General features: G+C 53.6%; 1 protein-coding gene across 1 annotated transcript in view; it reads left to right on the forward strand.

Annotated features, from left to right (window-relative positions):
• SHANK3 (SH3 and multiple ankyrin repeat domains 3) overlaps positions 1-20,967 on the forward strand; it is a 368,789-nt gene that overhangs the window by 174,962 nt on the left and 172,860 nt on the right. Inside the window, exons 13-14 of the mRNA XM_015420662.1 lie at positions 138-696; positions 3,361-3,410. Coding sequence (XP_015276148.1) covers positions 138-696; positions 3,361-3,410 — 609 coding nt within the window. The remainder of the gene's footprint in view (positions 1-137; positions 697-3,360; positions 3,411-20,967) is intronic.

The raw sequence follows: 20,967 nt of genomic DNA on the forward strand, positions 1-20,967 counted from the left end.
CCTGTCCTGCCCCCTTGCCTCGCGCGGGGGGGGGGCTCAGGCCACTGCCTTGTGGGCGGCAGGGCCCCCAGGGGCTTCCTGTGGGGGGGGGGTCACCAGTGCCCGTTGAAGCATGAGCCACCTCCCCGCGCACCCAGCTGTTGCGCTACATTTCTCGGATCGCGTCGATGGAAGTTTGGCTTCTGCGGAGTTGGGAAAGCGGGGGCCAGGGGATGCGGAGGAGCGCCGGGATGTCTCCACGCCTCGCCCGCCTGCATCTGGGTCGTCGTGGGCGTGCAGCGGCAGGGAGGGGGTGGGGGTGGGGGCGGAGACGGTGCCCGGTGCTGCTGTGCCTCCGGAGGCCGAGGAGGGATGGGCGGAAGGCAGCCCGCCTCCTCCACTGTGGCCTCCGCATGCTCTTGGGCCTGAGCGGGCCAAGCCAGAGAGTGGCTTGGCCGCTGCTTGCACTTGGTGCTACACATGCCCGCCAGCCCAGGAGCGGACGTTGGCCCTGCCTGCTCGAGGGAGTAGGGAGAAGGACCGGATCTTCTCTTGCCAATGGTGTATATCCCAACTGCACATGTTGTTTGTGGGTGGATTCCTGTACCTGGCAGAAAAAGAGGAGGGCCGGAGCGGTTGGTTCTTGCAGCACCACTTCGGCAGATGGGCCTGGGGCCTGTGCCCTCGGTCTTTGGACGAAGCCTGCCCCCAAGGCCGGTGGACTTGTGGCCTCCGGGGTCCCCACCGTGTGTGCCGAAGGCTTGTTCTGTGTCCCTGCTGGAGTAGCAGCGTTTTGGAGGGTTTCCTTTGCCCTTTCGCATCCCACGTGCCTGTGCTGTAAGGAAGCGGACTTTCCTCTGGCGGCTGCATGTGCAGTGGTGACACACGCAGATACTTCTGCCCTTCCCCTACAGACTTGCCCCTCTAGAGCCATGAGGGAAATGCTACGGTTGCAGCTGTGAAGGGGGAGGCTTTTCTCATGCTTTGGGGGGGGGGCTTGCAAGCGGACTTTCCCAGGGCACCGGATCCCTAAAGCGGTCTTGACCAAAGGGTGGCCTGCCATTTCTCAGAAGCGTTCAAGGCGAAGAAAAGGTTGCTCGGTTCCCCCTGGCATTCGGTTCTGCTGGGCTCGGAGCAGGGTCTCTTTGTGAATGCCAGTGTGGGTGTGTGTGTGTTGGGACTGTGTCATGGGGGACAACACGGGGGAGGGTGGAATCTCGACCCATGGCTGCTTTGGAAGAAGCCCTGCTGCTCCCATGGGTGCCTTTCTGTCCTGGGGGGGGGGGGCGTCTGTTTCCTTGCCAGCTTCATCAGGGTTTGAGTCTGGGCGGCAGCAACTTCCCACCACATTCCGAATGGCATTTCCAGAGGGGTCTGCTGTCCTGTAGCCGCTGCCTGGGGGGTAGCGTGGGGCCGGCACACGACTGCTCAGGACATCTGTTGTCATTTCACCCACCTTGCTAGTGCCTCCCCCTACCCCCCCCCCCAAGCATGTTCATGCACAAAGGTTTCTGGGCTACCTCACGACCACTGTGGTACCCAAGAGGCCAAGCTGAGGTTTAGCACATTGTAGGTATACCTAAATGTGGCTCAAGTGGTTAAGAATGCTGAACTGCGGACCGGAAGGTCGGCAGTTCGAGACCCGAGTGCCTGCCAACCTAGCAGTTCGAAAGCAAAGAAACTGCAAGTAGATAAATAGGTACCGCTTTGATGGGAAGGTAACAGCGTTCCGTGCAACTCGGCGTCTAGTCATGCTGGCCACGTGACCATGGAAATGTCTTCGGACAGCGCTGGCTCTTCGGCTTGGAAACGGAGATGAGCACCGCATCCCTAGAGTCGGATTTGACTAGCTTTCGAGCAAGGGGAACCTTTACCTAGGTATACCATAAAAGAGAGAAAAATAAAAACGTTTAAGTTGTCCTGAAAACACAAATTATCTGCGCCTGGCGGAGAGGGTGTAACGTCACCTGGCCTCTTAGTCTCAGATTGCTGCGGGGAATGTGGGGGCCATCGGCGAAAAGCCCACGCAAGAAAAAGCCCCCTTGCTTAGGGGGAGCAGACTGGTCTGCGGCCCTGATTTGAGTCATGTGCGACAAAGACGAAGGACCGCGGTCCCCTTGAGGAACGAAGCCCAGAGAATAGCAAAACTGCGGGGCTGGGGCCTGCTACAGGCAGGTATAAGTGCCAAGGGGCGACCTTTGCACAAACGGTGATGGAGTCAGGGTGGCTGCAAGTGAGCGCTCCCAGCCCCGAAGTCCCAGCGCATCGTTCTTTGGAGGAGCACTAGATTTCTCCTTGAAAGGGACTTTCTTCCGAGCCCACTTGCTTAGGATGGTGCTGTTCAATTGGGTAACCTGCAGATCAGCCCTAAACCCTGCGTGTAGCTCGTGGGTGCCCTACGCTGACTGGGCAGAGGACGTGTATTTTTAAACAAGACCCGAGTCCAGGGAGATAGGAGCATAGCAACTGCTCTGGCGTCTATGGCAACACTGCCCACACATGTTCAGTGCAGTCAGGGCAGGAGCACGGGACGCGTAGCCTCCTCCCCAGGGAGGGCTGTGGCTTGCCTTCTGGGAGGCCGGCGTGCCCCCACGTCCCACGAGCCCTGCAGGGGGGGGGGCTGAATTCCGCTGAGGAAGCTCTCCTCCCAGAAGGACACCCCAGGAGAGAAGCCAGGTTCCCCAGCCACCCCCACACACAGGAAGCTCAGGGCCTCCGCTAGGCAAGGGTTCGTGGGCTGGACTGGGAACGGTGCCCTCCTCAGGAGCACCTTTCTGCAGGGCAAGGGGGAGGCGGATGCCAAGGCAGGGGCAGGCAGCTAGACACTTGAGGAAGTCAGCCTGTTGTCTCCCCAGCAGCTGGGGGGGGGGCAGTTCCCCTGTGGAAAAGGGGGTGAGAAAGGGGTGGGATCCCATCAAAGAGGGAATTCCAGGCACAGAGGAGACTTTGCACCTTCACATCTGGCACAGGCGTGTCGTTTTCCTTAGTGCCTTCCCATCTCGACATCTCTGTGCTGCATTCACAAGGCTCGTTGTCGCTGCTTATTCTTCCCAGTCGTCCTTGGTCACTATATCACTATATCTCTCCCCTGCCGCATCGCTTGCATGATTTATCACACACCAGCAACGCTTGGGAGGGACTGTGGACCGCAAGGAGCTCACCTCCCCTTACTGGAGCATCTTTGCAGACAGGGGAGACCCGTCTCAGTGCCCCCACCCCGTCCCGTTTTGAAGACCACTGAGGTTGGGCAGGAACAGGAGCTGGGTGTGGATCTCTCTCTCTTCCAAACTCCATTTAAACGCCGATGCACGAATCAGGGACAGAGTTCCGAACATGAGCTTCTTTTTGAGTGGAGCTGCCACCTCTTCTGGGTGTTGACAGGAGGCTTCTGGGCCTTTGGGAGGTGGTGTTGACAGACGACAGGGTCCCAGGTAGAGCTGTCCCAATCCCTGCACGCCCCTGCAATGCATGTGGGAGACCCAGCTGTGCCGGTCAAGCACCTTACTGGTGTGTAGTAGGAGTCGGGCTCTAGCAAGAGAGTTGGCAGCCACGCAGCGCAAGCAGCGGGCTGCGCACCGGACATTGCAGCTGCTGGCCGTGTGGTGAGCTCAGTGGGTGGCTGGTGCTGTACGGTGACCGGAGCCCGTCCAGGCAACTCTCCCTGTTGGAGGGCTGCCTGGGAAGAGCCAGGAGGCACCAGGGCAGCAATGAGTCATGTTCTGTAGTCGCAAGCAGGCTCAAGTGCTCAGCCTTTGGTGTGAAGACCAGCTTCAGTGAGTGGCACCTTCAAGGTTCTCGTCTCATCCCACTGCTTCTCAGCTCCCCGGGGGGGGAGGGCTCCGGAACAGTGGGATTCCTCTGCCGGGGAGCTGAGGGCAAGCGCCGAGCCCATAGAATCATGGAATGTTAGAGTTGGAACTGGGACCCTGCAGGTCATCTAGTCCAACCCCCTGCACTCTGCAGGAGCATAGCCGAAAGATAGCCCACTGCTCAGCCCCTCTTACAGTTAGGAAGTTTCTCCTGATATTTAGCCGGTATCGACTCCCTTGTAATTCCCACCCATTAGAGCTCATCTTGCAATCTGGAGCGAGAGAGAATAGATATGCTCCGTCTTCTACATGAGAGCCCTTCAAATACTTGAAGGCTGCAATCATGCCCCCTCTAAGCCTTCTCTTTCCCAGGCTGAACAGACCCAACTCTTTCAGCCTTTTCTCGTAAGACTTGGATTCCAACCCTCTCACCCTCCTGGTTGCCCTCTTCTGGACACGCTCGGGCTTGTCAACATCCTTCCTCAAATGTGGTGCCCAAAACTGGACACAGGACTCCAGGTGAGGCCTGAGTCCATAGCAGAACAGAGCGGAGCCACCATCTGTGTCCACATGTGCTGCTGGACCTGCTTTCGGGCTCTGGGCATGCAAGTCAACCGTGGCACGAGTGTCTGACCAGCAGCAGCAGCAGGGCTTGCAGGGGTTGGTGATCGTCCGCGACGAAGTGAGGTGTCAGTAGAAGCCCACAAACACCAGTGGCAGGATCCAGGGCCCAGGAAGAAGGAAGCCTCGCTCTGGGTGCAGGAGGTGCCGCAGGGCTGGCACCTCTCAGAGCTGTTCTGCTGCTGACCTCCCCCCCCCCAGCCCATAAAAGCCCCTGCCTCTGGCCGCCCCCCTCCTTGCCTCAGGAGCAGAGCAGGAAAGACTAGCCGGTCGAGATCAGGGAGCCACCGGTCCTTCGATGGGCGCCAGCTGCGATCATTGGAATGAAAGCTCCAGGTTCAGAGGGTGGATACTTCTGAACCTCTTAATTTAATCTGTTACGAAAACAAACCTCCAAGTACTAGAGGCGGCTGTCGGGCGGCCATTGTTCTCTGTGCCCTACTCGTAGGCTTTCGAGGGGCAGGGGGGCATTGTGTGAAACAGAGTTCTGGGCTGGATCCATCCTGGCTGTGTGCGCTCCGTTTTGTTCTTGTTGACTCTCGGGAAGCCTTGTGTGAATAAAAGTGCTGCCTGGGGACGAGTCTGCCACCACCCCCTTTAATTTTCTCCGTACTTTTATGTGGGTTGTAGAAAAGAGCACGGGGCTGCGGTGGCTCAAGTGGTTAAGACGAACTGCAGACCGGAAGGTCAGTAGTTCAGCAGTTCGAGACCCGAGTGCCACGTGAAGGAGTGAGCTCTTGTCTCCGGCCCCAGCTCATGCCAACCTAGCTGTTCGAAAGCAAGAAATTGCAAGTGGATAAATAGGTACCGCTTCGGTGGGAAGGTCACAGCGCTCCGTGCGCCTTGGCGTCTAGTCATGCCGGCCACATGACCACAGAAACGTCTTCGGACAGTGCTGGCTCTTCGGCTTGTTAACGGAGATGAGCACCACATCCCTAGAGTCAGATTTGACTGGCTTTCGAGCAAGGGAAACCTTTACCCTTTACTAGAAAGGAGCAAGTGTTCAGGGGCACTTTAACAAAGTTTGTGGCGGGGCAGGACCTTCCCTGAGTCACTGCTCATTTCTTCAGGAAAGCTCCTCCCCTGCCACAATTGGTGTTTGTCTCAAAGGTGCTCCCGGGCTCTTGATTTTTTCTACGGCTAGAGGCAGACTAACGTGGCTACCCATCTTGCTCTATCTTTATGGGGGGGTTGTTGACCCCCGGAACCTGGCTCATGGAGGGAGGAGCGTGAGGAGGAGGAGCGGAAGCCGAGGCAGGACAGGGTGCCATCGCCAGCCCTCCAGACCCTCTTGGGCCTTCAAGGAAGGCCAGGTGGCCTCCCTGTGCCCACTGAGAGAGACGGGCAGTGGACTGGCCAGGGCTCCCTCCGGTGAATTGCTTGACGAAGCTGGAAGGAGTTTGGTCAGCTGCAGAACTTTCAGGGGAGAGGTGCGCACTCTTAATCATGGACGAAGCCCTCTCGCAAGTACTTGTTTTGCAGGCACCTCAAAGAGATGGCTATGACGGCCGTCGACTTTCAATAGAGAAAACTCGCAATCTGTTCCTCGGTCGAAAGACTGGCAAAGCGGAGAACAATGCGGCAGGGAACTCTAGCATGAAAGCGATGGCCCGATCATCACGACAAAGAGGAGGCAAAATAAGAATCCAGCTGGAGAACCCAAAATAGCAGCGCCGGCAGCTCAGCCCACTCAAGGGTAGGAGCCTGGCAGGGCTGGCTTGCGAGTCTGGGTGGATCCAGTTCTCATTCAGGGGCTGCCTAGCAATGCTCCCTCTCAGCTGTGGAGTCCTACTTTGTGAGCTCCGGGCATTAAAGTGGTGAGCGAGCATTTTGGCTGCCACATAAATTACTTTGCCCTGGAGCCCTCCTTCCTGAGCTAAGAAAGCAGTGTGTGAGCTGCAGGCTAGAAAACTGTGAGCCAGCTCACACTCAATCAGCTTAGAGGGAACACTGCTGCCCCATCCAGTTCCCTCCCTGCTTTTGGGGGCTGTGCCAGTTCCGAACTTACCTTTGGAAATTCTCTCAGTTTAACCGGGCAGCAATACCTCCGGTGGACAGAATGCCAGAGGGCCCGAGCAGACAGTGGGGCTGTTCATGGGGCTGTTGTGACGGTTCCTCCCTCCCTCCCTCCTAGGTTGCTTGGGAGAAAACAGCCCCTGCAGGACTGACTGGGTTATGGTTTTGCCTTGGAGTGCAGCTGGTACCACGAGGGGTTTTGGGTAGGGCTCTCCCTCCAGAGGAGGAGTTGGTTTTTATATCCAGCTTTTCTCTCCCTTAAGGAGTCCCAAGGCAGCTTACAATCACCTTCCTTCCCTCTCCCCAGAACAGGCACCTTGTGAGGCTGGTGGGGCTGAGAGAGCTCTGAGAGAACCGTGACCGGCCCCAGGTCACCCAGCAAGCCTCAAGTGGGGGAGGAGGAGGGGATCAAACCCCCTGGTTCTCCAGATTAGAGTCCACCGCTCTTCACCACCACAGCATGTTGGCTCTCCCTACAATGGCCTCCACTCATCCGGGGATCTGAAGGGGGCTGGGTTTTAGTCTCGTTTTCTCCTGTAGTGTGTGTGGCTTTCCTTTGGAGTTAAACGGGGCTCTCAGAAGTGGTCTGGAGCTGAAGTTGAGTTGAACTGATGGATAAGAACATAAGAACATAAGAACATAAGAGATGCCAATGTTGGATCAGGCCAAAGGCCCATCCAGTCCAACACTCTGTATCCCACAGTGGCCAGAAATACCAGTGCCATCAGGAGGTCCACCAGTGGGGCCAGGACATTAGAAGCCCTCCCACTGTTGACCCCCCCCAAGCACCAAGATGACAGAGCATCACTTGCCCCAGAGTCCCTATCTATACCTTGTGGCTAATAGCCACTGATGGACCTCTGCTCCATATGCTTATCTAATTCCCTTTTGAAGCCGTCCATGCTTGTAGCTGCCACCACTTCCTGTGGCAGTGAATTCCAAGTGTTAATCACTCTTTGGGTGAAGAAGTACTTCCTTTTATCCGTTCTAACCCGACCGCTCAGCAATTTCATGGAGTGCCCACGGGTTCTTGTATTGTGAGAAAGGGAGAAAAGTACCTCTTTCTCTACCTGCTCTTTCCCATGCATAATCTTATAAACCTCAATCATGTCACCCCTCAGTCGTCGTTTCTCCAAGCTAAAGAGCCCTAAGCGCCTTAACCGTTCCTCATAGGGAAAGTGTTCCAACCCTTTTATCATTCGAGTTGCTCTTTTCTGCACTTTTTCCAAAGCTATAATATCCTTTTTAAGGTGTGGTGACCAGAATTGCACACAGTATTCCAGATGAGGTCGCACCATTGATTTATATAGCGGCATTATGATATTGGCTGATCTGTTTACAATACCCTTCCTAATAATCCCCAGCATAGCATTGGCCTTCTTTATTGCAGTCACACACTGTCTCGACATTTTCAGTGAGTTATCTACTACAACTCCAAGATCTCTCTCTTGATCTGTCTCTGCCAGTTCAGACCCCATCAACGTGTATTTATAGTTAGGATTTTTGGCTCCAATGTGCATCACCTTGCACTTGGCCACATTGAACCCCATTTGCCATGTTGACGCCCACTCGCCCAACTTTGACAGATCCCTTTGGAGTGCCTCACAATCCTCACTGGTTTTCACCACCCTGAACAACTTCGTATCATCCGCAAATTTAGCCACTTCACTGCTTACTCCCAACTCCATCATGGATGGAGAGGTTTTGTTTCTGGTCTTCTTCTTTGGTCCTCTGTCACTCTTTGCACATGGACCATGGTTTGGATAATCACAGACCACAAGAGAAGGGAAAATAGGTCGTGGGAATGGTAGGTCCTGCCAATAACTCAGGGCAAGCAGTCAGACCAGTGAGGGTCCATCTGGTCCAGCATCCTGTCTCACACAGGGGCCAGCCAGTCCCTCTGGAGGGCCAACAACAGGGCAGAGAGGCCGAGGCCTTCCCCTGAGAAGGACACCAGAAGAGCCCTGCTGGGTCAGACCAATGAGGGTCCACCTAGTCCAGCCTCCCGTCTCACACAGGGGCCAGCCATTCCCTCTGGAGGGCCAACAAACAGGGCAGAGAGGCTGAGGCCTTCCCCTGAGAAGGACACCAGAAGAGCCCTGCTGGGCCAGACCAGGGAGGGTCCATCCAGTCCAGCCGCCCGTCTCACTCAGGGGCCAGCCAGTCCCTCTGGAGGGCCAGCAACAGGGCAGAGAGGCCGAGGCCTTCCCCTGAGAAGGACACCAGAAGAGCCCTGCTGGGTCAGACCAATGAGGGTCCACCTAGTCCAGCCTCCCGTCTCACACAGGGGCCAGCCAGTCCCTCTGGAGGGCCAACAATCCAGCCTCCCGTCTCACGCAGGGGCCAGCCAGTTCCTCTAGAGGGCCAACAAACAGGGCAGAGAGGCTGAGGCCTTCCCCTGAGAAGGACACCAGAAGAGCCCTGCTGGGCCAGACCAGGGAGGGTCCCTCTAGTCCAGCCGCCCGTCTCACTCAGGGGCCAGCCAGTCCCTCTGGAGGGCCAGCAACAGGGCAGAGAGGCCGAGGCCTTCCCCTGATAAGAGCACACAGGGGCCAGCCAGTCCCTCTGGAGGGCCAGCACCAGGGCAGAGAGGCCGAGGCCTTCCCCTGATAAGAGCACCAGAAGAGCCCTGCTGGGTCAGACCAGGGAGGGTCCCTCCAGTCCAGCCTCCCGTCCCACACAGGGGCCAGCCAGTTCCTCTGGAGGGCCAACAAACAGGGCAGAGAGGCCGAGGCCTTCCCAAGAAGGACACCAGAAGAGCCCTGCTGGGCCAGACCTGTGTGGGTCTCCGCTTCCAATGTTCTTCTCGGGGGAAGGCTCTCTATTTTTACTTATTCATTTATTCATATTTATATTCTGCCCTTCCCACAAGTGGGCTCAGGACAGATCACAAACACAATATCTCGAACATATCAAAATTTCAGTATATATAAAATATAAGGCAATTAAGACAATTTAAAACAGCATAAATTAAAACAGAATGCACTATTATGACTATTAGGGTTAGGGTCTTTGCTGTAGTGGTTAAGTATGCGGACTCCAATCTGGGAGAACCGGGTTTGATTCCCCAATCCTCCACTGGCAGCTGCTGGGTGACCTTGGGTCAGTCACAGTTTCAGAGCTCTCTCAGCCCCACCCACCTCACAGGGTGTCTGTTGTGGGGAGGGGAAGGGAAAGGAGTTTGTATGCTGCTCTGAGACTCCAAGTGAAGGGCGGGGTATAAATCCAATCACCTCCTCCTCCTCTTCCTCCTCCTCTTCTTCTTCTTCAGAACAGCCTGAGTATTAATGCAACACATTAAATGATGCAAAATTGCATGCTAGGAATCACTTACAGCAAGCTATCCACAGTAGTATAGACCTGAGTCCCCAAGCATTTATAACTTTGTAAATAATTTTGTGCAGTGCGGCCCTGTTGCCTGCGCAGAGAAGCCCTCTGGAATAAGCATCTCGTTTAGACTGAGCTGCCGTTGCCTGTGCAGGGCAGCTACACAGTATGGGTAGGGGCAGGAGGGGTTCAGAGGCAGAGAGATTCTGCTGGGCAGGCGGAGGACCCCAGGCTCAGTCCCCAGACCAGGCAGTGGGCGATCTCAAAGACCCTTCTCCGCCTGAGACCCTGGAGAGCCGCTGCCTTTCTGAGTAGACAGGACTGGCACTGATGGACCAAGGGTTAGTATAAGGCAACTTCCTGTGTTCCTGAATTATAGGTGAGGGGCTATGGCTCAGTGGTAGAGCCTCCGCCTGAGACCCTGGAGAGCCACTCCCAGTCTGAGTAGGCAGTACTGGCACTGATGGACCAAGGGGGGGGGTCTGATAAGGAATTGTGACGGTACCTCTCTCTTATTTTGTGTGGTTATAGAACCATAGAGTTAGAAGGGGCCATACAGACCATCTAGTCCAACCCCCTGCCCAGTGTAGGACCAGCCTAAAGCATCTCTGACAAATATTTGTCCAGCCTCTTCTTGAAAGCCATCAGTGAAGGGGAGCTCACCACACCTCCCTCGGCAGCTGATTCCACCTCTGAACCACTTTAACTGTGAAAACGTTTTTCCTACTCTTCAGCCGGTACCTTTCTGCATGTAAGTTAAACTCGTTGCTTCGGGTCCTATCCTCTGCTGCCCACTGGAACGGCTCCTGGCCCTCCTCCCAATGACAGCCTTTCAGATATTTAAAGAGAGCAATCCCGTCCCCCCTCAATCTCCTCTTCTCCAAACTGAACCTTCCCAGGGCCCTCAGCCTTTCCTCGTAGGGCTCAGTCTCCAGACCCCTGATCACCCTCGTCGCTCTCTTCTGCACCCTCTCGGGTTTGCCCACATTCTTTTTGAAGTGAGGCCTCCAGAACTGCACACAGGACTCCAGGTGCGGCCTGACCAAGGGAGTCTACAGAGGGGCTGTGACCTCCTGCGATTTCGATGCTATGGTCCTTTTAATACAACCCAAGTGAATTTGTCTTTTTTGCCACCGCATCACACTGACTGCTCGTATTTAGTTTACAGTCCACCCTTACCCCAAGATCTCTTTCGCATACACTACTCCCCAGAAACGTATCCCCCATCCAGGATTTGTGCTTGAGGGTTTTGTGGCCCAGATGTAATACTGTGCATTTATCTTTGTTGGACTGCATCCTGTTCGCAACTGCCCACTTCTCCGGAGTAGGTTATGTGTGATGTAGTTTTAGATTTCTTGTTGTTTCTTTCACTCACTCAAAGTATTGCTGCCACCTGGAATTTAATTCCAGTCTTTAATTAACCTTCCCCACAGTATTGTGCCCAAGTTCTAAGGCTCCTTCGTTGGACCATGTGGTTTTGAGGACAAGACTCTGGGTTAGCAATAAACAAGATAAAACTTTATTGGTAAAGGAAGCGCATTGGTTACAAGAGGTTTTGTTAAGTTGCTCAGTAAAATCTTTCCCTTTTTACTCAGGTCTCCATCAGCCTTTTCCCATGACACTCTTGAAATACTCTGACTATGTTAGATTTTTTCCTAATTTGCCCCCTTAAGTAGATTTTTCTTCCTCCTTTAGAATCTTAATGCCTTTCACAGCACTTCTTTACAATGCTCCCTCTAAGCTGTGGAGTCTTGTGAGCAAAAATCCTACTTTGTGAGCTACTGGCATTAAAGTTGTGAGCCAGCGATTTATTTATTTATTTATTTATTTTTGGGATTTATATCCCGCCCCATCCAGTATTCAGCTCGGGGCGGCTTACAGAAGTTAAAATATATATACAAGTAACAGCATAATAAAACAATATATCTGATATAAAACTTGGTATTTAATTAATTTACATAAAATCCAAGATGGACGACGTCCCACACTGGTGGCCAAGTTCTTCACAGCAGGAGCACCAGGAAGAGTGTTTTCCCAGCTCTATTGGGTGACATCTACCCGTACATGGGGTAGGTGGTTGGCATATCATTGATGGAACAGTGGCGGCGGCGGCTCCCCCTCAAAGGCCTGGCGGAAGAGCTCCGTCTTACAGGCCCTGCGGAACTGCACTAGGTCCTGCAGGGCCCGAGTCTCTTCCGGGAGCTCATTCCACCAGGTGGGAGCCGCCACCGAAAACGCCCTGGTCCTGGTTTGGGTCAACTTCACTTCCCGGGGGCCTGGAACCTCCAGGCGATGGAAGTTCCCCGATCTCAGTGCTCATTTGGCTACTGTGTAAACTAGTTTGCTCTGGGGCCATCCTGCCTGAGCTAAGACGAAAACGGGTGTGCTGGAGGCTAAGAAACTGAGCTAGTTCACAGTGACTCAGCTTAAAGGGAACACCGCTTCTATATGATTCTGGTTAGAAGACCACTTCTCAGTCTCTGCAGATTGACCACAAGTGACACCTGCTGACTGCACACCATAAGAACATAAGAGATGCCAATGTTGGATCAGCCCAGTGGCCCATCCAGCCCAACACTCTGTGTCACACAGTGGCCAGAAATGCCAGGTGCCAACAGGAGGTCCACCAGTGGGGCCAGGACACCAGAAGCCCTCCCACTGTTGACCCCCCTCCCAAGCACCAAGAAGACAGAACATCACTTGCCCCAGAGTCCCTATCTATACCTTGTGGCTAATAGCCACTGATGGACCTCTGCTCCATATTCTTATCTAATTCCCTTTTGAAGCCGTCCATGCTTGTAGCTGCCACCACCTCCTGTGGTAGGGAATTCCATGTGTTAATCACTCTTTGGGTGAAGAAGGACTTCCTTTTATCTGTTCTAACCCGACCGCTCAGCAGTTTCATGGAGTGCCCACGAGTTCTTGTATTCTGCCTTCTCTCCCCCATGCAGAGCTGCTAGCTCCGCCCACACCCTCTCAGTCACCCACCAATCACCTCCCTCCCTCATCTCCCTCTTTCACCCCCCCTGTTCTTCTAACACTTACCAACCATTTAAAGAAACACATGCCTATAACTTGAAACCATTGCAGGCAGCATCCTTCCTGGGAGTGCTGCGGAGCCCAGTTCAAGCGAGGTGTCAAGCCAGTGCAGAGTCCCAGTGTGGGCGCTTTGCCCTCGCCTGCGTCCAATTTGAGTGGAGCCTTCGCCAAAAAGGCTCTGACCTTTCGAGGGAGGTGTGGCTCCTGAGCTGCCCAGTGAGCCGGCACCTGCCAGCGAGGGAAAGGCGTGTGGACACAATTGCTGGATTAAAATAAATGGAAATTATTTGTTAAGCACCACGCACAACCCGGCAAATAAAATAACACAAGAGTAATAAGCCCTTCGAGCCAATAAAAGATTATAGGTAATACAAAAATTGCATAAAACACGGGCGGTGGGGAAACTGTTCAAGTTTCTAATGCAAAGCTATTAAATACTGTAGATGAATGAAAAGCCCCAATATGGAAGAAACACATTAGTCCCACCTACCCCTCAACTCTAGCCCCTACAGTTGAATGCTAAAGTTCTGTCTCTACATTATAAGAACACAAGAGAAGCCAATGCTGGGTCAGAACACTAGAAGCCCTCCCACTGTTGACCCCCCCCCCAAGCACCAAGAAGACAGAGCATCCCTTGCCCCAGACCGAGAGTTCCTATCTATACCTTGGGGCTAACAGCCAATGATGGACTTCTGCTCCAGATGCTTACTAATTCCCTCTTGAAGCTGTCCATGCTTGTAGCCGCCACCACCTCCTGTGGCAGTGAATTCCATGTACAAAGGTCAACCGCAAGGGAAGAGTCAGTTTAAGAGGATGACAGAAGGCATGCATCAGTTGAGAAGCAGCGAGAGCCCTGCATACTCCCCTCCGGAAGGTAGGGCACATTCTTCTTGGGGCAGAAATGCATCTTGGACTCAAAAGCTGTACATGTCTACAGCATGGCCATCTTGACTTTAAAAGCATTTCATTCATTCCAAAAGAGAAAATATTTTGTAGGAATTTTTTCCAGTACCCCTCCGAAGGTCTAATTTCTCCATTCCAAAGTGTCCCTAGTAAAATTGTCCCTTTAGCTCTTTGCTAAAGTATCATCAGTGAAATATCATTTGGCATGTGATTGCATCTTTGGAGGCCTCATTTATACTTTTATTCTGTGCCTGGTGGTTTCATTTTGGAACAGTTCTTTTCTGGTCCCTCTTGTATCCATGTAGCATAATTGTATGATTGCATTGTATTATGAAATGAGCCAATTTGTTCCTCGTTGTGTTTGACCTCTAAAGAAGGCCTATGCAGGCCGAAATGCGTCAGGTCAAGTCCATTGGCCCTCGTGTGTAAGATTTTGGTATTTTTACATGAGATGTGTAAATTCTTTGGGCCCTTATACATTTTTAATTTTTTAATTCTTTGCTAATAAATACATGTATCTTTTGATATTTTAGATATATACATGTATCTTTTTATATACATTAAGTTTTTATTGTTGGCCCTCTATTCTGTTTGACTTACCTCTTTAGGTTCAGGACCCTCGGTGTGCCAGGATGAGGTGGTCTTGTCCAATGCTCCCTTTAAGCTGTGGAGTCTTGTGAGCAAAAATTCTACTTTGTGAGCGACTGGCGCTAAAGTTGTGAGTGAGCGATTTGCCTGCTGCATAAATGAGTTTGCTCTGGAGCCATCCTCCCTGAGTGGAGACAAAAATGTGCGAGCCGGAGGCTAAAAAGCTGTGAGCTAGCTCACAATAACTCAGCTTAGAGGGAACACTGGTGCTCTGCCCCAGTGTCTTTTCGAGAGCCAAGAATGGCTGCCGAAGGGAGGAGTCCTTTGCAGCATCCCCCCTTTGCAACAGACCGGTGTTGGCCTGAAGGGGGGGGGCACCTGTGTGTGGCTCCCATTCCCAGCCTTGTGTGTTCCTGGGTGTGGGAAGGCGGGTGGCCCGGGGGGGGGTGATGTGGCTCCCTCCGACTGCGGAGTCTGTGGGAGTGGAGATTTTTTTATTTTGCCAGTTGTGGCAAGGAGTGACTTGGGGAGGTTTGGCCTGGAGGAGGAACCACCGAGAGGGGAGTGGGCAGGGAGACCGTCTGGGGAGAGCAGGCATCCCCTCAGGGGAGAAGTGGGGGCTGTGGAGGCAGGCTCCGGTGGAGTGTGGGTGGCCAACTGTGGCGTAGGTTGGCTGAATCCTGGGCCACCCAGGATTCTGACATGGGTGTTTTCGGGGTGATGGTGCTGGGGGAGCGACCTTAGCCAGTCGGCTGAAATTCGGCACTTGAGGGGAGAGGGTAGGGAGGGGATGTGGGGAAAGGTGGTCTGCAGTTAGTTAGTTAGACTTATATCCCGCTCTCCCCACAATGTAGGCTCAGGGCGGGTACCAACATATATGTCTACAATAATGCAGATTTACAATTAAAGCAGTTCATAATTTGCGGTTGAGATTTACAATAAAACAATAAAGCACGTTATAACAATCCAATTTAAATCAACAAAAGCACCTTAAACTAAGACAGTAACATGCCTCAATGGATAGTATTGGGGTCCCGCCCGGCTGCTGGGGACTGCAGTCACTGGAGGGGAGGCCAGATCAAAGCGGATGCCCGCTGCCTCCACTAAAGGCCCGGTGGAAGAGCTCTGTCTTTCAGGTCCTGCGGAACTGTAGCAAGTCCCGCAGGGCCCTGATCTCATACAGTAGCTCATTCCACCAGGCAGGGGCAAGTCAGACATCCCTAAGGCCAGGGGCTACCAGGAGGTGTTAGTTCGTAGAATGTAATGTTCTGTGCGGCTCATATGGGGAAAGGCGGTCTCGAAGATATGCAGGCTCCTGGCCACGTAGTCAGTGCCCTGCGAGGGAGGTGGGAGGTGGGCCGGGCCTGGCCGTCTCGGTTGCTCTTGCCGTGTTGACCTTGTGCTGTGTTGCCTTCTCTCTCACATCCCCCCCCCTCATTTTCATGCTCCTCCTCAGACGAGCCGCCTCAAGAGCTGGGTAACTATGGCCTCTCCTCGCCCTCGCTTCTCCTCTGCTCACCCCCCCACCCCATTTTCCTCACCCCGCCTCCGTTGCTGGGGTGGTGGTGGTTGGGGAGTGCCTCGGGGCCTTCCGCTCTGCCCTATTCCTCGGTCCCGTGATTCTCCCGTGTGGTCCTGTAGCACATCCAGGCTGTCCTCATGGGGGGTTCCAGACGCATAAAGGTTTGGGGGCCTGGAAGAAGCTGGGGGGGGGAAGTCCCGAAATTAGGCAACCTCCTTCAACCCTGTGCCAGGCTGAGTCCTGAACGCGGGCCCGTAGCCAGAATATTTAAGTCGGGGGCATTTAAATTTCTGGGGGGGGCACTGGTTAATCAAATTAAACGAATACCTGGCTCCTTCCCCACACCTGCCAGCGCTCAGGGGCCCTGGGCTAGATGGGAAGTTGTGGGGCCTTGCCAGTAAATAAGGGTGCCTAGCCCCAAAATGCCCCACTGTCGCTATGGGCCTGCAGCGGAAGCCTCTCCTCTTGGGTTGGGGGTGGAGGAGGGCCGCAGCCTTGAACCTGCTGCAACGCCAGAGGGAAGTTGCCTTTGAGCACACCCGACTGGGGGAGGGCTGGGTCGGTGAGCTCTGGGAAGGCAGGGCTAGGGGACCTTGTGGGAGAAGGCTGGGCAAGGTCTGGCGTCAGGGCTAGAGATGTGAAATTTCTGGAAATTTTGAAGCTTGGGAAAAAACCCTGGGTTTTTCCCGGGGGAAAACAGAAATTTTTGGAAAAATTGGTGGGAAAATGCTACATTAGCACTTCTTTTTTCTTTTCCAGATTGAAAGTCATTCTGTTACTTTAGGAACATAAAATATGACTATGGACATTTTTACTTGGCACGAAATGATCACAACTAGCCTATTAAAAATATAGTGTATCCAAACAATTATTGCAAACAGAATACCCACCCACATGCAATAACAAAACTGAACCCTTTTTCTTTTCTTGTGACAATAGCACCTCCTAAAGGAAGAAATGTGTCTTGTTCTTGCATTGGAGAGTTCAGTTGGTAACCTAGGACTTGCTTGTCCTCAGTGCACAGAAATCTGATCAATCTGATACCATACGTATTTTTTAGAAATGATTTGGAAGATATTTGAACACATTGTCTTAAAATATTTTATTCATCACGTTAAAATAAAACGTTGCATAATCAACTTTCCCCCCTTTTCTTCTTTCCAGTTTTTCGGAAAAAAACAAAAAAGGCTTCAGGGGAAAAAACGGGGCCTTCACATCTCTAGTCAGGGCTGCACCCCAGAAGCCCACAGCTGTGGGGGAAGGTCTGGGCCTAGGCCAGAGGGCGGGGAGGGAGGGAGCCCACCCTGGTGGCCGGGGGGCACTCTGACCGTCTGCTTTGTCGCCAGCGGAACCCTCGGGGCCGCCTCTTGCTCTTTCCCCTCTTCCTCCTCCATGCTCAGCCGTTGAAGAGCTGCCTCAGGACACGGGTAATTATGGCTTCTCTTCTGCTCACACCCCCCCCCCGTTTCTTTGCCCTGTGGCTCTCCTCACTGGCTGTTCCTGGGGGGGTGTCTCTTTGGGGGGGCTACTTCGGGGCTCCCACTCCATCCCCTTCCCTGGTCCCGTGATTCTCCCTTGTGGTGCTCTAGCAAAAAGTAGCTGTCCTCTGGGGAAGCGGGGGGGGGGGAGGTAGCAGCCTGGCAAACTTGTCCTTGGGGGGTGGCCTCCTCCCCATTAAGGAAGGGCTGAACGGTCTCTTCTCGGGTGTAGAACAAGGTGTCTGGAGCCGGGCGGGGTGGGAGGGCCTTGACTTGAGCTGAACTTGGCAGTTCCCAGGACTGGTATCCTTGATGGCCACAGGTAAGTGTGAATAAACAGGAATTTATTTATTTATGATTATTATTTTCTATTTATAACCTGCCTTTCCTGCACAGGCAGGCTCAAGGTGGCATGCAACAGGTCCAAATACAACACAGTACAATACAATACAATAAAGCAAAACACAGATGCATGAATACAATACTATAAAATGTACATGACAAGCCAGGTACGTACAAAGTGCAGTTGAGTGCAGACGGCGATTGCTGTATGACGGTCCAGAGTTGTTCTTGGTGTCACTGGCATGGGGGCCGTGATGGTTCAGTTTTTACGCTTGTTCCTCAGGGGCGGCTCCTAATCGGAAGCCTGGTGGAAGAGCTCCCATTTTACAGGCCCTGCGGAACTGTAAGAGGCCTCCCCCCCCCCCAGTGGGTTAATAAACCTCCTCCAGGGAGAGAGGGGGAGAGGAGATGAAATATTTATGTGGATAAATGATGCCGTTGGGCTTCTTTGGTACAAAGCCCGGGGCCCGTCAAAACAGCGGCGGCGGCCCCCGTGGCTTGCAAGCACAGGACTCTGGCAGGATACGATCCGGACGTGGTCTGTCCTGCCCCCGAAAGTGAGCTCTGCGATCATCAGGAGTCCTGACTTAGTTCTGCTGTCATTTGTTTTCACATTGTCCGCCCTGGATATAAAAGGGCAGCTGCACCCAGGCCTCTTTAGACGGGTGGCTGAGGAGAGGAAATCAGAGGACGCCAGACTCGACAGGCTGTTTCTCTTGCTGGCGGGGTCAGCGAATGGACCCCGCTGCAGATCTCAGCTCCCGGAACACCCAGCCGGGCGAGGCGTGCTGCCCAGCGGAGCCGAAGGCCATCCAGCTCCTGCCTGGAATGGGCATCTTCTGTCTGCTGGAGCCGGGCGGCGTGGCTGCAGTCCCAGCCCTTGGCACGGAACCACCCGTTGCTCGTTTCTGTCTGCCTGGCGTGGACTGGCTCCTTTGGATCGTTCTCAGCCCTCCCCCCCCCCCAAGAGCCTGTAACTAGGGCAATAGGTGGGGTTGCTCTGGCACGTGAGGTGGGTGCCACCCTGCCAATGGGCAAAAACCAACCACTGCCTGTACACTTGCATTCTCTGCCGCAAAACCCCCCCCCCCCATGGGATGGCCTGCCTGAAGGGGCTTTCTGCAGACTTTGCAAAACTGAACTGTTTGGGAGGGCTTTTTGCCCAGGAAGTAGGCTGCACTGTCAGGAAGTGTTTCAGAAAGGAGGTCGGGGTAAAGGGGGAGGGGTGGTATTTTATTTATTTATTTATTTGATTTTTCTGCCCCGCCCTCACCCCCAAGGCAGGCTCAGATCGGCTTACAAACAGTTCATGGAATACAATGAAATACAATTGAAAACCTATCATAGGCATATAAATTACTAAAAATAACTGCAGCTGTTGTAAATTTTCTGGGCTGTCTGGCCGAGGTCTTGGCATTGTAGGACCTGACATTTCGCCAGCAGCTGTGACTGGCATCCTCAGAGGTATAACAAAGAAAGATGGAGTACTCTCTGTGTCAAGGTGAGAAGAAAAATGGTAGGCATCTTTCTGTGTTACACCTCTGAGGATGCCAGTCACAGCTACTTGCGAAACATCAGGTCCTACAATGGCAAGACCACGGCCACACAGCCCAGAAAATCTACAACAGCTAATGAACTCCGGCCATGAAAGCCTTTGACAATTTGTACCCCCTGCCCTTCACTACCCAAGGGAGTCTCAGAGCGGTTTACAAACTCTTTTCCCTCCCCCTCCCTGGGCCTCCAGGAGAAGAGGAGGAGACTGGACTTGTACCCCATGGCCCTTCACCACCCAAGGGAGTCCCAGAGTGGCTTGCAAACGCCTTTGGCATCCCTTGGGTGCTGGCCCAAAGATGCCCAAAGGCCACTTCAGGAGAACAGGAACAGCGACACAAATTCCCAGGGACCCAAACGGGCTTTGTTTCTCTAACCTATTCTGAACAGGCCGGGCCTGGAAGTCTTTGGCGTGGAATCTGGAGCTTCAGTGCCACTCTTCTCCCCACACCCCCGTCCCAGTTCTAATGGCAGATGTTGGGGGGGGGGTCAAGGAAGCAGAGAGTGCCTGAGCGCCCCCCACCCCACCCTCAAGCAGGTTCCGGCTGCCTTCTGAATGAGACGGCCCACCTGGTGTGCTTTTCCTGGGAACTTTACTCACATGCGGGGAGTGTGCACAGATTAAGTGGTTACGTGCGCGGACTCTAATCTGGGAGAACCGGGTTCGATTCCCCACTCCTCCACATGCAGCAACTGGATGACCTTGGGCAAGCCATGGTTCTCTCAGAGCCGTTCTCTCAAGGGCAGTTCTTGAAGGAGCTCTCTCAGCCCCACCTGTTGGGTTTGTAACTGGATATGTTACTTGGTTTCCTTATGTCCCACGTCTTTGCTGGTATGACGTGTTTCAGGTACAGGTGCCAATAGCAAACACGTTCCCAACCAAAACGGTAAGGACCATATAACTGCCTAGCAGTATGGACGTTGCTCCATAAACACCTTCCCAAAAAGGAACGCTTGTGGGAAAACCAACCGAGGTCGGGCCCTGTGGCAGAGAGCCAGGCCTGGCAGGTGGCCGGCACAGAGAACAGCAACTGAGGAAAGGGGCGAAGCTGGCGTACGGATGAGTACTGGAAGGGCAGTCCCAGGTTGCGAAGGGGCTTGGAAGGTGAGAAGCAACACCCGAAGGGAAGAAGAAGAAGAGATTGGGTTTATAACCCGCCCTTCACTACCCAAAGGAGTCTCAGAGCAGCTTACAGAGTTGCCCCAGCGGCATGCAGCCCTTCCCAGAGGTCCAGGATGCCTTGAGAGAGACTTTAGGCACAAAGAAGGTTGGGAAAGATCCTAAATAAATATGTCCACAGATGTGGCCATTTGCCTGGAGCTTTCTGCTGTGCAAGCATCCCTCCCGTCTTTTGTCGGTCGGTTGCTGGTTTGTTCTCCTGGAGTAGTTTTATCCCTGGAGGGACACAAAGCAGCTTGCAAAAATGAAAATGTTCCAAAGTACGGCAGCCAACAAATCTGGGCTGGTCCCCAAGCAGATTATCACAGGTCCCTAGGGAAGAGCCCTTTGTTGCTTGCCCATGGGCTCGTGCCTCTGGGCCCACCCAAGTTAAATACATGCAGAGAGAGGTGGGAGGAAGCCAGCCAAGATCAACCCCAGCTGCTGCTAGCATGCTGCAGCGAGCCGGTAGGATCTTCTTCCTCATCTCCTCCCGCTTCTTTTGCCAAGTTCAGCTCAACATGCTGGTTCTTCCCATTCAAGCCTTTCATGACTCAGGACCTGTATCCATTGGCTTCAGTGTCAGCCCATGTGGCAGTGCCAGTCTTCCCAATAGTGCCTATATCATAATGC

This window comes from Gekko japonicus, unplaced genomic scaffold, assembly GCF_001447785.1.
Source record: "Gekko japonicus isolate JY-2015 unplaced genomic scaffold, Gekko_japonicus_V1.1 scaffold1201, whole genome shotgun sequence".
NCBI classification, from domain to species: domain Eukaryota; kingdom Metazoa; phylum Chordata; class Lepidosauria; order Squamata; family Gekkonidae; genus Gekko; species Gekko japonicus.